The sequence below is a fragment of the Felis catus genome, chromosome B4 (assembly GCF_018350175.1).
Source record: "Felis catus isolate Fca126 chromosome B4, F.catus_Fca126_mat1.0, whole genome shotgun sequence".
Classification (NCBI taxonomy): domain Eukaryota; kingdom Metazoa; phylum Chordata; class Mammalia; order Carnivora; family Felidae; genus Felis; species Felis catus.
This window is the reverse complement of record NC_058374.1, coordinates 71,531,576-71,548,282: the sequence shown is the minus strand read 5'-3', so window position 1 is coordinate 71,548,282 and position 16,707 is coordinate 71,531,576. Positions and strand designations below refer to the sequence as shown.

Below are 16,707 nucleotides of genomic sequence, written 5' to 3'. Positions count from 1 at the left end.
GAAATCACCCATTGATGAGAACTGTCACAAGTCTCAACTTGTCTTGGATAAACCCTCCCCTGCAGTCTTCACCTCCCTTAATTTTGATCAATGGCTCACAAAGTAAACAATTATTCATTTCTACTTGATGATGGTGAAAAAGTTGCCCTGCAGAGAACATCGGAGTATTAGTTACCAGCAATTCTGGTTTGAAAACCAATCAGTTGTGAGTTTCCAACAGTGACTAATGTACCACAAAATTAAGTTTGTGGGTCACCAATCTCTGAACCAGATGTGAATCACAGTGAATCATGGGTACTAAACAACCAGCTGTACCTTGGTGACACTGAGATTTGTTACTCCTCATTCATTCTACAAAAAGCTGACAGACAATATGATTGGAATGATTTATGTAAAGAATAACCACTATTCTGATATAACTGTCACCTGAACAGAAAATCTTAATTCTCACAGGCAGGTTTTGATCAAAGCACACAAAAGCAAACACTCTTTTTAAGGAGGACTTCTGTGCACCAAAACACATTATTGTAGTAGCATTTCATTCTGAGTCCTCTGCATTGTGGCCACTTGGTAAACATTTGCAGGATGAAGAGAAATACTTCAAAGTATTCCACCAATGGTTCCTACAAGTTGTGGGGAAACAGCAAGAAAGAAAATGTCTGGGCTTTCTAACAGGTCAAGTTGTAGGATGTCTGAAGTTCTGTTACTATGAAAGCCTTGCAACTTTAGTCTACTAGAGACGATGGAGGGGGGCATGTGTCATGAGAAACAGTGAAGATAGGCAAAGATTATCACACTCCTAAAATGGGTCAAGTCACTATACTTGGTTAAATGCTGCCTTCTTTCTTCTAGAATTTATGATTTCCAGTTTAATTTTGTGCATTTATACCATTATATGCAAACTCAAGGGAGTTTTTTGAAATCATGACCTATACTTTAGAAACTTAATAAGTATGACTTAGGCCTTATGGCTCAGGGGAGTACTCCATTCAACCAGCAGATTTAAAACTAAAGAGGAATAACTGTTCTACCAATTCTTGTTATACAGAAAATCTAATGCGGTATTTCTAAGCCTTTATTGAAGGGCATTTTTTTCTTTCAAAAATTCATAAATCCAAAGATTACTCTTGGGCTCAATGTTGCTATTTCAGGTTTTAGCAATTGGAATAAAGGCCTATGATAGAGGCACTATTAAGCAATTTAAGACCAGCTTATTTAATTCTTTTTCCTTAAACCTCACTTACCTTTAAGAAATAAGGAAAAGATCCGAAGATAAAAGTGTTCAGGGTCAGTAGGGGCTGGAATTATGTCATTGTGGTTATACATCTCAAAATATTTTAATGGAATTTCTAGTTGTAGGTAAAGTATGTAATTTGGAACCAAAATGACTTTTTATTTTCTTTTTTTAAATGACTTTTTAAAGTACTGAAATTAAATACTTTTAAGCATTTTTCAGAAAGAATAACTCAGAAACATTACACCTTTTCTTGTAAAGCATCAACTGAACATGAAATGTATATGTGAAAATGTTAAGTGAAAAAGTTTATGTTTAATTACTATTTAATCATTTTAATGAAGTCTAGAGAATTTTTCAGAAATATTATAGAGTATGTTAGATTTGAAGGTCCTCACCAAAGTAATTAATTTCACAAAAATATGCTTCATGCTTATTGTGTGTCAGGCACTGTGCTAAGTCCTTGGAAAACAGTAAGAGGTCATTCTTGCTCTCAAGTACTGTGATATAGGCAGAGATATGTAGAGAATTTAATCACCATTTCCACTTTAGTACATTTCTTTTAAAATTTTAAAGGTATTTTAATTTAAAACCTTATGAACTATTTACACTGTACCTTCCTACTAAAGAATGAGAATTACACACATAGTAAATTTTTACCACAGAATTTAATTTAAGAGGCTTTATTTAGTTCAATATCTGTTCAGCAAATACTTTGAAATGAGCTCTCTTTTAGAAATGAATATGCTCTGAACAAATCAATAAATAGCAAACCGGTAAATGTTTCATTTTTTCATTGAGAATATTCATTTCTAAATATATAGACATCCCTTCAGTCTTCTTTCTCACCTCCTGACTGTACTCCCTGGTTCTACTTCCTCCTCTCCTAATCACAGCTTGACCCAGTACAGGTCTGGCTGCTAGTGCAATATTCCAGAAAAGCATTCCTGCTGAGGTCACCAGCAAAACACCAGAGACACTTTGCATTTTGACCTTGCTTGTTAGACATCCAGCATTTGACTGCTGATGTTTCTCTATCTCTTGATACTCTCTCTTCTCCTGGCCCCTTTTCATATTTTTCATTCTGTCCTCTCTTTCTCTGACTTCTTAATAGATGCTTCTTCTGCCTGTTCCCAGATAAAAGAGCTCTACAGGTTTTATCACAGATCTTTTATTCTCACTCAACATCCACTCACATTCCTTCAAAAACCATATGCATGTAGATTACAACATCTACATGAGAGTAAAAATATAAACTGAAATACAAACTTTAGTAATATTTCTGTCTTGGACTTCATTCCCTCATTCTGCAGCTTCAGATGTATATAAAGAATTATTTATTAAGTATCTCTCTCTCTCTCTCTCTCTCTCTCTCTCTCTCCCCTTCTCTAATTGAAGTATAGTTGACATTCAATGTTACGTTAGTTTCAGGTATACAACATAGAGATTCGGCAAGTGCATAGCGTTATTTTATGCTCACCACAAGTGTAGCTACCATCTGTTATCATACAATGCTGTTGCAATACCATTCACTATATTCTATAAGAGATGATAAAACCTTGGGCTGCAAGTAACTTGTTCTGTGAGTGTTCTGCAAGACAAGCAAAGATTTCTAATAAATTTTAACTTGATAAACGAGTGATGTCTTGCAATACAAGTAGTACATGATGCTGAACGTCACATGGTCACAACTGAGACAATGGTTCTTCTCTCTCCTTGTTTCTCTCTCTCTCTCTCTCTCTCTCTCTCTCTCTCTCTCTCTCTCTCTTTCTCCCCACTCCCTCTCCCTCTCTGCAGGATTGTGGGTTATCATCTCCCATGCCTGGATGCTGGGTCTCAGGCCACAGCGTTTGGTAGATCAGTGATTTTTTAGAATGTTGGAAAGTACCTACAACTGTCACTAGGGTAGTTTTTGTCACTTCAAAGCACCTGTGGACAGTCCTTGGCTTTGCCATACAAGAGTAAGCTTAGGTAAGCTTTGCTTCATTCTAGGTCAGGCTGCCTGCAGATCTAGTCCCTTTCCTCTGCTGCCTTATTGCCAGTTACATTAGATACAGTATATGACAAGAGTTTATTAATATTGTACTGTTGTCAACATCTGTGTGAGCGTGTACAATGGCCCCAATGTAGAAAAAGGTCTAAAAGAAAGGCGGTAAGAAGATGATTACTGTGGAAGTTAAGAAGGAAATCATTGAGAAGTATGAATGAGGTATGCAAGTGGCTGAAACTGCAAGGTTTTATAAGAAGTCTATGTCTGCATCTTGTCTGCAGAGGAGGAGGAGAAAAAGGCAGAGGAATCCCTCACTTCGAATAAGATTAGGAAGATGTGTAAAATGTGGGAAACAGTGCAAAATTTTGTAGAAAAGCACCACCCAAATAAGCCTATAGCAGTGCCAGTGATGAATATGTTTAATGACAATGAAATGTCACATTTCTGAGAAATCCTCAAAAGGAGGCAAAGCTAGTGTCATTGGATAGGTTCCTTGTAAAAGTTGCACAAAAAGAAAGTTTATGGGGTGCCTGGGTGGCTCAGTCGGTTAAACATCTGACTCTTGGTTTCAGCTCAGGTCATGATCTTGCAGTGTCATGAGTTCAAGCCCCACGTCGTCGGGCTCTGTGCTAACAGTACGAAGCATACTTGGGATTTTCTCTCTCCCTTTCTCTCTGCCCCTCCCCATTCACAATAAACTTAATAAAGAAATTTTTTTAAAAAAGGTTCTATTGAGCCAAGAGATAGCAATGATTCTGTTAGTGATGGTAAAAGTCATCCTATATGATAACCCTCCTCTCTGTCTCCCTCACACCAGTCATGAAGATTTTCAAAGGTAAGTGCAGGTTACCATTTATTTTTCTTTATATTTTGTATAGTCTTTATTATTTTGTATTATATTACAGTATTGTAATCATTTTCTATGAAAATTTTTGGATTGTGGAATGAATCTTCTGAGTTTCCATTATTTCTTATGGGGAAATTCACTTTGATATACAAATGCTTTGGATTACAAGCATGATTCTGGAACAAATTATGCTCACAAACCAAGGTTTTACTGTATCTCATCCTGCAGATCTGGGCTTATTACACACCTCCCACCCCGTCACCACCACCCCCCCCCCCGCCACAAGACCTACTCCTCTACCACAATGCCCTATCTCAGTCAATAATATCACCATCTGTTCATTTGCTTAAGCCTAAACATTCAGTGCTACCCTTGAACTTTCCTTTTGCCTCACTCCCGTAACCAATCGCCATGTTTCCTCTCACCTGACTCCTGCTTATCCTGAGATGACACTGAGGTTCTAGTTCATTTACAAAACAATCCCTGGAGCTCTCTTAGCACCACGTCATGGCACCCACACCCAAGGCTGGCTTTGCCTGACCCCTCAACACCCTGTATTTCTCATCAGACAGAAAATTATGTTGCCAAGAGTCATTTTCTCTTTCAAAGTTATATTCTCAGTGCCACAGAGACCACCTGATGCCAAGTAACAGCAATCATAATACCATTTAAAACAAAATAATAACTAATACACAATAGCAAGTAGCAAAGCCAGGACTGAAAGCCACGCAGCAGGCTCCAGACTATGTGCTTTTAACCACTATTTTACATTGCATTCAGCACTTAATAAGTATTTACTTAAATAGTTAATAAAAACATACATTCTAAATTCAGCAAAATTAAGTCTGGGAGGGCATGTGATTGTGTTAACATGCAGGTATAAATGTATGCCTGGGAGTTACGTCTACCATGCATAAATGCAGAATTCACTTTTTAAATGAAAATCTCCAAATAATATGACAATAATGTGACAAGACAGTAATGCAACATCAATCACCTTTTTATCCAGAAGTAGAAAACTTACATCTAGCAAGAGAGCCAGTTGAAGTATATCCTTGGATCTCTCTGTTTAGAAACAGCCACACTTAAATGGAGCCTGTTAACTTTGTGCAGTGTTTAAAATTAAGGTGACTGATTCAATAGGTACAGTTACCTGATTTGAGCTTGAAATGTTATTATGCTTTTCCTCAGTTCCAGAGGCAGCTTTTAATTAAAGATAGGCAACTGCTTAACAAGACACGTTGAGATGGAAGGAAAGCTGAAGGCCGGAAGACAAAATTCATCCAGAAAAAAGATACAGGCTAATTTATTATTTGAAAAGTGAGGCAAAGGGTTTTGCATACTACAGTTGTTCCAGAACTTTTCATGAATTTTTGTCTAATGTAAAAATTTTCCTTATAATTATGACAGAATTATACAGAACATATTAAATTATAATTAGTATCCTCTCCATTATAAAGCAAATAAAATGTAATACTTTTCTAGTTAAACATGTAGAGTCATAGAATCGGTAGGTTTGATGAAAATTTAGAAGTGATTCCCTTTTTGTCTCCCTGAATGTGAAAATCCTTCTACTGCATCCCTCATAGATTATCTAGCCTTTGCTGGAATACTTCTACTGACAGGAAACCCAGCCTTTCATCAGGCAAGCTCACTCAGCATTGAGAGGCTCACATTATTAGGGACATGAATCTAAATCTGTTTCCATGTGACTTACATTCATTAGCCTATATGTTAGTCTGCTTGGCCTACTATAACAGAATACCACAGACTGGCTGGCCTATAAACCACAGAAATGTATTTCTCACAATTTCAAAGGCTGGAAAGTTTAAGATCAAGGCACCTGAATTTGGTGAAGGTTCTCTTCCTGGTTCATAGCCGATGTCTTCTCACTGTTCTTCACATGGGGGAGAGGACTAGGGATCTCTCTGGAACCTTTTTTTAATGTAATTAATTTTTAGAGAGAAAGAGAGCACGTGTGTGTGCGTGCGTGTGTGTGTGTGTGTGTGTGTGTGTGTGTGCGCGCGCGCGCGTGCGCATGAAGGTGGGAGGGGCAAAGGGAGAGAGAGAGAGGGAGACAGAATCTTAAGCAGGCTCCATGCTCAGCATAGAGCCCAATGGGGAGGCTTAATCCCATGACCCTGGGATTGTGACCTGAGCAGAAACCAAGATCGGACGCTCAACCAACTGAGCCACCCAGGTGCCCCTCTGAAGTCTTTTTTATAAAGGCACTAATCCCATTCATGAGGAATCTACCCTCATGACCCAAGCACCTTCTGAAGGCCTCACTTTCTAATACCATCCTATAGGGCATTAAGATTTCAAAATGTGAATTTTGGAGGGACACTAACATTCAGACTATAGTAGTCCATATTCTTCCCTCTGGAGCAAAGCAAACAGAATTACTCACTCTTCAATATTTTAATCTTACAGTAGAAAATAGCATTATAGAGCTGAAAAGGATCACACAGAATAACAAAGCCCATCCCTTTTGAAGAAAAAAGAAAAAAAACTCAAAAGTAGTCATAGAGGGTGCACATCTAATTGCATGTTAGGGAGCTATTACCAAACTCCTCAGACTGACATTTCCACTGATTCTTAGGTCTTTTTATTACTTTATTCTATTTTATTGTTATCATGTTACTCACCCAGACCATGTATATTAAGATAATAATTTCTTGATTAGCTTTTGTCTGGTGAAAGTTCAACAATTTTGCTAGACTTTACTGATGACCACGGTATTCAAAAAAGGAAAAAATAGCAGTTTGTTTCTCAGTTAAGAATTAAGATAATCATGATCAAGAGATGTCTACCCAAACCATTAGAGCACTAGGTAAAGTAGTTTTTCAAATATAAAGATACTAATCACCCAAAAAATAAAAAAAAATAAAATGGAATGGAAGTGAACAGTTGTACACCCGTGCACAGAGCAACACAGTGCTAACACATTACTAACATTACTAACATTACTAACACATTATAACACTTGCAGAATTTTCCAAGTTCTCCTGGAGCATCTAAGTAATCACAGACCACAGTTTTTACCAAATTCTTTGCCACTATAACACCTGTATTACCATTTTTCCAGCCTCAAACATCAGGTTTTTTTTTTTCTTTTTTGCCATTTGCTGTCCAGCCTTTAAGACAAAAATTTCAGCCTCCTGTTGTAGCAACACTTAACTTCTTGGATCAATTTCTATATTCAGCAGGATGCAGTTTCAAACAATCCCCACATCTCAGGGCCTTAACATCTGCAAAGGATTATTTCTCACTCACACTATATGATCACTGTGTTGTTAAGAATGCTTGGTTTACACTGGTCATTCAGGGAAGGTGAATGACGAGGGCTCCAGCTAGATGTAAACTTTCAGTTGCTACAAGAAATGAGCTCCCTTCAGTGCTTCTCATTGACAATTAAATGCTTCTACCTAGATGTGACATGTGCCACTTTCACTCACATTTTAATTCGCCAAAGCAAGTCATGTGGTCAGAGGGGGCAGAAAAGTGCAAAACCCTCCTGTGTCTGGAAGGCAAAGTACTGGAGTAATTGTGAAGCCCTAATGAACACCAGATTTTCCAATGCCTCCTTCTGCCCATTCCTCTACTCATCGCAGAAGACTGTCTCCCTTATATTTTTAAATAAAGGTAAGCTTTTGGAAAATATTATCCCAAGATGCTTCCCATCAAAAGCATACAAATTGTGTCACTAGAGAACAAATAAAATGGGGAAATAGGATTTAACATAAATATCATATTACTTGCTTTTAATATTTTTTAAATTTATTTTTATTAAAGCACAGCCCGTGCACAATGTTACATTAGTTTCAGGTGTATATTACTTGGATTTTTTTTTTATGTCTGGTTATGCATATGTTTGCTTCAGATACAAGTGAATGGAAATGATTTTTCATAACCCTTCTGTAAAATAGAACAGTGTATGGAATTAACCTAGGATTTAAATTCTTAGATCTTGTTCTTTTTAATTATCAAAAGGGCTGAGAAAGGGATTTTGGAAGGGAAGTTCTATAAATATTCTTCCCTTTCCCATTTAGTATTTTCAAATACAATCACTTTAGTCTCACCCCCGGCATAAAAGCCCGTGTGCTATAGCAGCTCTGTCTTTGCACAATTACAGAAAGAGACAGGAACCATTTTCCTCAACGTAGAGACATCTATCACTAGGAATCAAGGAAGAACTCAGCCCCACAGTTACAAAGGAAACAGTATCTGACAGACATCTGTGAATTAAAGCAGCTACATGTAGGTAAAAGGTAGGTTTACCAGAACAAAATGGCATGTCGTACTGCTAAAAATGCTGCACATAATCACACTGCAACTTAGGAAAACTTTCTCTGCAAAATTTCTTCTCCAGTACAGGCTGTCCACACTAATCACTGTTTCCTTAACTGAGGCAAAACCAAAAGAAAATACCTCTTTTTGAGTGGGTAACACACAGTGTGTAAATACCGTCTTTTGTTACATTTGAAACCTTGCCAATGATTTTTGTATGTTATCTCCTAGAGCTAAAAAAAACAAATTCCCTTTATACTTGCTAAATCCCTTTTATCCAAAAAGTATGAACAAAACAGAAGATTTCATTACTTCCCACATAATTTCCATATTCAACTTTTTGCATCAGATTTTCCCTTTTTAAAACCATGAAAACTGTTGACAAGATAATCTAACTGTATGGAAATGGATAAAATAGGAAAAATATTTTTAGAGTGGCTTTTAAATTTTCCTCCAGTTATTTTATGTTCTCCATGATGTGAAATACCACTTTTGAGATACAACAAAAAAAATCATGTCTCAAATATATTATCTAATAATCAATAATTTTACAAAAATAATGACTATAAGAGTGTGAATTTATTGAACTGAATTGCTCTCCATTCAAGAATATTATCTGTCAGTGACTAATTAAATTATTTTTATAACATTTAAAATATGCTTTAGGTTATCCATTGTATCTATGTTATCACATTTGTCAAAAATAAATCCATTTGTATAAGAGCAATTGGTAATATATAGACCTGAGTAATAATGTTCAAGGAAAACATACTAAGATGCTTAAGGAATAATCCAGTATGGATTCCTCGCCTCTGAAACAGCAATTGCAATTAAGAGTAGCTAATGACAATCAGAGGGGTCTTGAGATTACTGTATGAATGGCTCACTTTTGCAAATAGTATGCATGTGACCTGAGTAACTGGCCATATTGAACAATAACCAGCAGCCTGCCTTTGAAGATGCATTAGATAATAGAAAATTTATGTAACCATAGTAAATTAATATTGTTTTAAGATAGATAGCCCATAAAATCTTTTAATATTAGTGTCTATCTTCTTTTAAATTATGATTCTTAAAACCTCTATAGAGAATTCTATAGGATAGAATGACTCCCCAGAATATCACATTCTTATAGAGGACCATTACCTAAAAAAGGATTAAGGGTAATCATTTGGAAATTTGCACAGTGATGTATCATCTGTTCTCCTAGAGGCAGTCTAGTGTAATGATTAATAACTGGGTCTCTGCAGTCAGAGACCTATGCTTATAATAATAATGCCTACCTTATAGGGTTGTCAGGATTAAATGAGTAAATACATAGAATGTTAAATACTTAGCATAGTGGTTGGAGCAAAACATATCTTCAAATATTTCCTATAGTTATTATATTATATATTATTCAGACAAGCTACATGGGGAGCTTTCACACAGGAAAAAAAAATATGAAGGTCAAATGCACCATAAAAAGAGGCCACACTTGACTCATAGAGACAAGGTATAAAAAAAGTCTACAAAATCATACTCATTTTTACAACACTATTTGAAATACATTTTGTTTACCTCTAAGAATTGAGTTCAGAATCCCATATATCTCTACCAACATTTAATTCTAGTGTTAAAGCACAAAGATGGCTTAGAATGTTTATTTTGCCCCATGATTTTTATAGTTTGTACATGAAAAGAAGAAATAAACCCCCAGAATTAAATCTAAGAACAAACAACTTTTTTTTTCTCTATCATTTCAAAAACCAGGTGAGCAGGGTGGAATTTATCAGGCACAAGTGATCATCCATTCCAACACTCTGTGTGTTAGTGCACACCTTTTCAAATATTAGGTTGAATCTGTACTTGGCCACTGCCCTTCTTACTGTCTATTCTTATATCTTCTGTTTAAACTTCTTCAATTACACATCAATAGTATTGACTCTACAAACAACAAAGTTCCATAAGACATGGATTTTTTTTTTTTTAATTGCAATGATTGGTCTGGAGAGCTAAAGGAAATTACGTGAAGAAGGAATGCCAATGAGCCAGATGTGATTTGTAAATAGGTTCCCTCTCTGTACAACTTCTTCAAAGCAAAATTATATCCTGTCAAATGTACTGGAAATTTAGAATTTACTGGAGACATTTTTATGGCAGATTTCATTGATGAAAATTATAGCTTGTTTTTGCTGAATAAAAAACTTACTTACCTCTGGTAAAATACGTATTATTTTATTAGTAAATGTATCTCTTGAAAATGTGCATATGCAACAATGTGTAAGCAGAAAGTAATTCATAAAATAATTAGGATTATGGTTTTAATCATCTTAATGGAGCATAATATCCACTAGAAATGGCTCTCTACATAGAATTTTATATATCTAAGGGGCGCCTGGGTGGCGCAGTCGGTTAGGCGTCCGACTTCAGCCAGGTCACGATCTCGCGGTCCGTGAGTTCGAGCCCCGCGTCAGCCTCTGGGCTGATGGCTCGGAGCCTGGAGCCTGTTTCTGATTCTGTGTCTCCCTCTCTCTCTGCCCCTCCCCCGTTCATGCTCTGTCTCTCTCTGTCCCAGAAAAAAATAAAAACGTTGAAAAAAAAAATTAAAAAAAAAAAAGAAAGAATTTTATATATCTAAAAAAACTACATCCAGCTCAAGTTCTTTGTGAATGATGGAAGGCTAAAAATCGATAAATGAAACACTCTCTTACCAGAATAAAATGATCCTAACATTTCCTTTCTTCCAGAAAGCTCTTGCAGATTTTCCCCAATCAGGATAGGGTTTGTCCTGAAGCATCATATCAGTGACCTGAAGCCAAAAAAGGAACTTATTTAGCACTTTCAGAAATCTTACATTCAGGTTTAAATATGGATATAACTTACGCTTTATTGAGAATATGTAAGTATTTTAATACTTAAACATATACAGAGATAAAATTAAGAAGAATATATTTCCTCAGTTCAATTTTTTTTGCAGTTCATTTGACTTTACAAAATGAATGAGCAGATTGAAGGTCGTCTAACACGTCAAGTACTGAGACTTTTTTAAAAACATCGAACAAGATTACCTTACATGAGAAGGCATCTTTAAGATACCATGAACTTCTTCATAGAAGCAAAACATACATAACAAATAAAATACCATACTTTTTGCTTGTCTAAATCAGAAACTCCAAAATCTAAATATTTCTTTGTATGTATAGATTATTAACTGTATCACTAGTCAAAATATTACTTCCTTTGTCTCTGGTTTTTTTTTTTTTCAATGTTATGTGAGGAATGGGACTTGACCCAGTTTTACAGCATATTTTAATAGCCTAGCATTCTCCCACCTCCATGCCATCTGCAGTCCTCCATCTTTTTCCAAAAATGTTCTACCTCTCTTTCTCACCTGCAGATTCTGCCCATCTTCTGAGGCCTAGGCAAAGTCACATCACCACTGTGATGCCCTCACTGCCCCTCCAACTAGTTCTGGATCCACCTTTCCGATGTCCCTTATTGCTTTCTACTTTCTATTTGACTTACTTATGTACATTTGTTCTCCCTCCACTAGGCTTTAAAATCCTTAAAGGTGAAGATTTGTCACTATATCCCTTTGAATAGCTAAGGTTCTTTTATATAAAAGACTGCAAAATATTTGCCTAAAGAAAAAATAGCAAAATGATTTGATATAAATGCTTGTTTTTAAAAATGCATTAATAAAATAAATTTCTCATTGGCCACATCCCACATTAATGGTTTCAGGAAATGCCCAAAGTATTATACACAACCTATTATAAGAGCATTTTTAAAAATGTGATGGGATGGGTAATGAATTTCCTTCTTTCCTCTAATAAAGGAAAACATATTTGGTGTATGTATATACACACACAAACACACACTTCTTCCTTTTTCCAGGGTATCTACCTTCCCTTCAAGAGAAGAGGATATTGTTCCATTAATTGGATTTTTATTTATTTATTTATTTTGAGAGGGAGAAAGAGAACATCAGCATGAGAGGGGCAGAGAGAAAGGGAAAGAGAAAATCCCAAGCAAGCTCTGCACTGAACCCAGTGCAGGGCTTGAACCCACAAACAGCGAGATCATGACCTGAGCTGAAACCAACAGTCGAACACCTAACCCATTGAGCCACCCAGGCACTCCTCATTAATTGGATTTTTATTTAATGCCATTCAAATTCAAATAGGGCCAATTCAAAATTAAGAAAATGTATACGGAATCAGATATACTGAATTGAGTAAGGAAGAATTTTCATCATCCATTAGAAAATACTTCTTTCTTGGTGTTAATATAATATTGCACTCACGTGTAACTTCCAACAATGGCCTGACCTGGAATGGGTGAGATTTAATCATTTATGGTGAAAGATTTTGATTCGGTGGGGAGTCCTTCTGGATCAATGACACCTTCAGTAGTACTAGACTTTCTGTGGAAGGCACATCAATTCTCAAGCAAGCCCATCTTATTGTGCTATACAACATCCAAGAAATGGTCTCTGGAAACATTCATAGCATGCAAGAACACAGGCTCATTTAAAATGCAATCAGAACAGAGGTTAAGGAGCCCAGTCTCCAGGAGATATTCAATCTTAATTCTTTATATTCTTTCTCAACATAATTTCTTGGACTAGGACTCCCACATTACTCCTGGTTGATGAGAACCAAAGGAAGTTCACTGATCTTCATGGAGTAACACTGCAGATTTATGCCAGCTCTAACATAGGGCTTACAATCATTTTGTGTGAGGTAGCTTTGAATCTTCAAATCAACAAATGCCATAAATAGTTTTAATACGAACCCTCAGTTAACTCTTTGAAATCATTAATTATATTGATAATTGTGAATGCAACTAACATTTAAAATTCAAAAGGGAACAACATTGATTTCACTTTTTAAAAAAAAATTATGATTTTCTCATCTATTTTCTTCTTCCCAACAATTTAAAATTACAACTTTTTACTTTCTTACTCTAATGTACATGCATTGTATCTTCAATCAAATAAAATTCATGATATTTGTCAAAATGAACACAGGGAGATGATAGAATAAAATTTAACCATGGGGCACCTGGGTGGCTTAGTTGGTTAAGCATCTGACTCTGGATTTCATCGCAGGTCATGGGATCAAGCCCTGTATCAGGCTCTGTGCTGACAGCATGGAGCCTACTTATGATTCTCTCTCTCTCTCTCTCTCTCTCTCTGACCCTTCCTCATGTACGCTGTCTCTCTCTCTCTCAAAATAAATAAAAATTAAATTAAATTAAATTAAAAATAACCATGAATCAAGTGAGTTACACTGTTACTAAAAAGTGAATAAAAGCAAAAGTAGAAAAATTTAAATCGCATGTATTCTTGGGCATAATAAGAGTTTTATATCATACCTTCCCTTGAGGAAAGAATTGTTATTCTTCCAAACAACAATTTCATCCACTACTCCTTTGTAACTTTCTTGAATAGCAAGTCTTGTGTCCATTTTTATTTATTTATACAAAACCTCAAGGATAAGTAAATACTTTAATAAATATTTCATGTTATACCAGCTTCTTAAAAGATTTAATTAATTCTGTTCAGCAATATTCACCCTGTTCCAGAAAAAAAGTCTACACGGTAATAAATGTTTCCAAGGAACAGAATGATTACTGTGTAGATTTTATTCAATTTTCAATGTTTTCTCCAGGGCACTTTCTGAGAAATACTTATTATATTTTCTAGAAGAAGGCAATTTGCTGCTATATGACCAATAATTATAGCATCATGTTTTGTAAAAATGACATTGAAGGATAAAGAATTTTCTCAGGAAAATGACAAGATGAGGCAAAAAAAAAAAAAAAAAAAAAAAAAAGAACCACACACACACACACACACACACACACACACACACAATTTTTTTTTTTTTCCTGATGCCAGACAGCTGGTCTTTTTCACTCCCCAGCTCCAACTCTTTATTTTAAGTCATATCATCAGATCAATGTCAGGTCACTTGCAGCTAAATTGGCAGGAGCAGAGACAGTCATTAAAGGGATGCATTCAATAAAGAAAAAATCCAATTACCTTCTGCATTAGAGAAATCAAATTCATTTCTGTTGGTGGTCAAGGACGGTCTTTGTGGGAAAAGATGCAGGAAAGGCAGGACTAAAGACCGTGCACAAAGGGTGCTATGTAGCATAAATATAATGCAAAACTTGTTGATGCTTCTCCCAGAGGAAGATTATTAGAATTTGAAATTGCAGGTCTTTCTTTCCAAGCTGGAAAAATTTAACTCTTTGAGTCTCATAGATCTTGTCACTCTCCCTTTCCTCCCTATGAGGTCTGTGCACACAACTCAGAACTTCATTACATCCCTTATCACATTATGCCTTGTCAGGTAGTCTTTCTCAGTAAAATATAAGCTACTGTAGGGCATAGGTATTGTACAATCTGAGCATGAGCATGAATGTTCAGATTTCAAAGTCAGTAAATGATTGTAAAAGCAATTTATCTCTACAGAAATCTAAGTGGAAACTTTGCTCCCCTAAGTGGAAGCTGAGCAGATAGGACATGGGGGTAAAAATGGCAACAGAAAGACAGCAGTGACAACAGCAATACCATACGTTTGCTATAGAGCTTCATGGATTACAAAGCTCCTGGAGGTATTTTTCTTAATAATTGTCATAGCAGCCTTATAAAGTAAGCTGCTATTTTCCACTTTCCACCAATGGAGAAAGAGAAGTCAGCGAGATGAAATAACCCATCAGGATCACACACGGAATGCACTGTTATGTGGGCCAGTTGTGGAGACAGCCTGCCGGCTGACTTCTGAGTTTTTTCTCTTACTAGCTTTTTATTTGCAACACAGGAAATGTGCAACAAAGTAATTAATCTCTCTGAGCCTCAGCTTCTTATTCTCCATATATGGACACACCATAGGTATTAGCAGATGTTATAAGAATTATTGATGTTTTTTTGTTATCTAAAACTTCTACCCAGGGGCGCCTGGGTGGTTCAGTCGGTTGGCTGGCCGACTTTGACTCAGGTCATGATCTCAAGGCTGGTGAGTTAAAGCCCCACGTCGGGCTCTGTACTGACAGCTTGGAGCCTGGAGTCTGCTTCGGATTCTGTGTCTCCCTCTCTCTACCCCTGCCCCACTCACACTCTGTCTCTCTGTGTCTCAAAGGTAAATAAACATTAAAAAAAAAGTAAGACTTCTCATTTAGTCAAGTATAAAGACATTAAACAATTGTTTGTAGGCTACATTGCTCTCATGGCCTGCATTTGCTTTATGTGACTGCGTTAAATGATTGGATTTAGAGTCAAAGGGTTTGACAATCAGTCTCATCTCTTCCATAAAGACAAGACTATAAGATACTGAACTAGGGGCGCCTGGGTGGCGCAGTCGGTTAAGTGTCCGACTTCAGCCAGGTCACGATCTCGCGGTCCGTGAGTTTGAGCCCCACGTCAGGCTCTGGGCTGATGGCTCAGAGCCTGGAGCCTGTTTCCGATTCTGTGTCTCCCTCTCTCTCTGCCCCTCCCCCGTTCATGCTCTGTCTCTCTCTGTCCCAAAAATAAATAAATGTTGAAGATACTGAACTATTAGAAAATGGTAAAGATAGAGCATAATTTTAAAATATGTCCAGTCTAAAATTGCTATAAAAAAAATAAAACTTATTGCCAAAGGCTGCAATAATCTACGAAGGCTTCACAGAAGATTTGTATAATAAAACTGACCAATGATTTGTATCCTGTATCATTCTCCAATTTTGCCAGGTTTTTCTTAGCTTGATTATAAACTACGCACACACAGGTACTACATACTATATCTCTAGTCTTACTTGATACAGTTTTAGGTTAAGCATGTGATACTAATGAAAAATATTGATGAAATAGAGATAAAAGATCATAATATAATAATAATAACCGTGGCTACATAGTGTCCCTCTTGAGGTAGTTATTATATAGCAGAGTATCATTTAAGAAAAATAAGTGTCATTCTCTTAACAAGCATATACATTAAGGATATTAATGAACAAGCATATACATATAATTTTCCATGCTATTTTGCAAGTTATTTCATTTCAATAATATATTTTGAACATAATCATATATCAGTACATATATAGCTATTTAAATAGTTTCTTCTTAGGCAAGGTTTCAACTGTATAGAGCCAGAGGTAGTCTCTGGAAAATTCTTCTAAATCTTTAAGGTCATATATGCAAGAAGCCTGATAGAAGTTTCCTTAAATTTTAACACAACCTTGAAATTTTTCATATAATTGTAAATAAGTTTTAAAAATGAAAGAAACCTTTCTAGACATCATTAATTAAAAATAAATTTTAATTTAAAATAAATAAATAGGAAGCGGCAAGATGGCGGCTTAGGAGGACGCTGG

General features: G+C 36.1%; 1 protein-coding gene across 8 annotated transcripts in view; it reads right to left on the bottom strand.

The window, feature by feature from the left end:
* The window catches only part of TMEM117 (transmembrane protein 117), a 499,445-nt gene that overhangs the window by 154,358 nt on the left and 328,380 nt on the right, over nucleotides 1–16,707 (bottom strand). For all 8 annotated transcript variants that reach the window (XM_045061663.1, XM_023256968.2, XM_045061664.1 and 5 more), the window contains one exon: nucleotides 11,055–11,152. In XM_045061663.1, coding sequence (XP_044917598.1) covers nucleotides 11,055–11,152 — 98 coding nt within the window. The remainder of the gene's footprint in view (nucleotides 1–11,054; nucleotides 11,153–16,707) is intronic.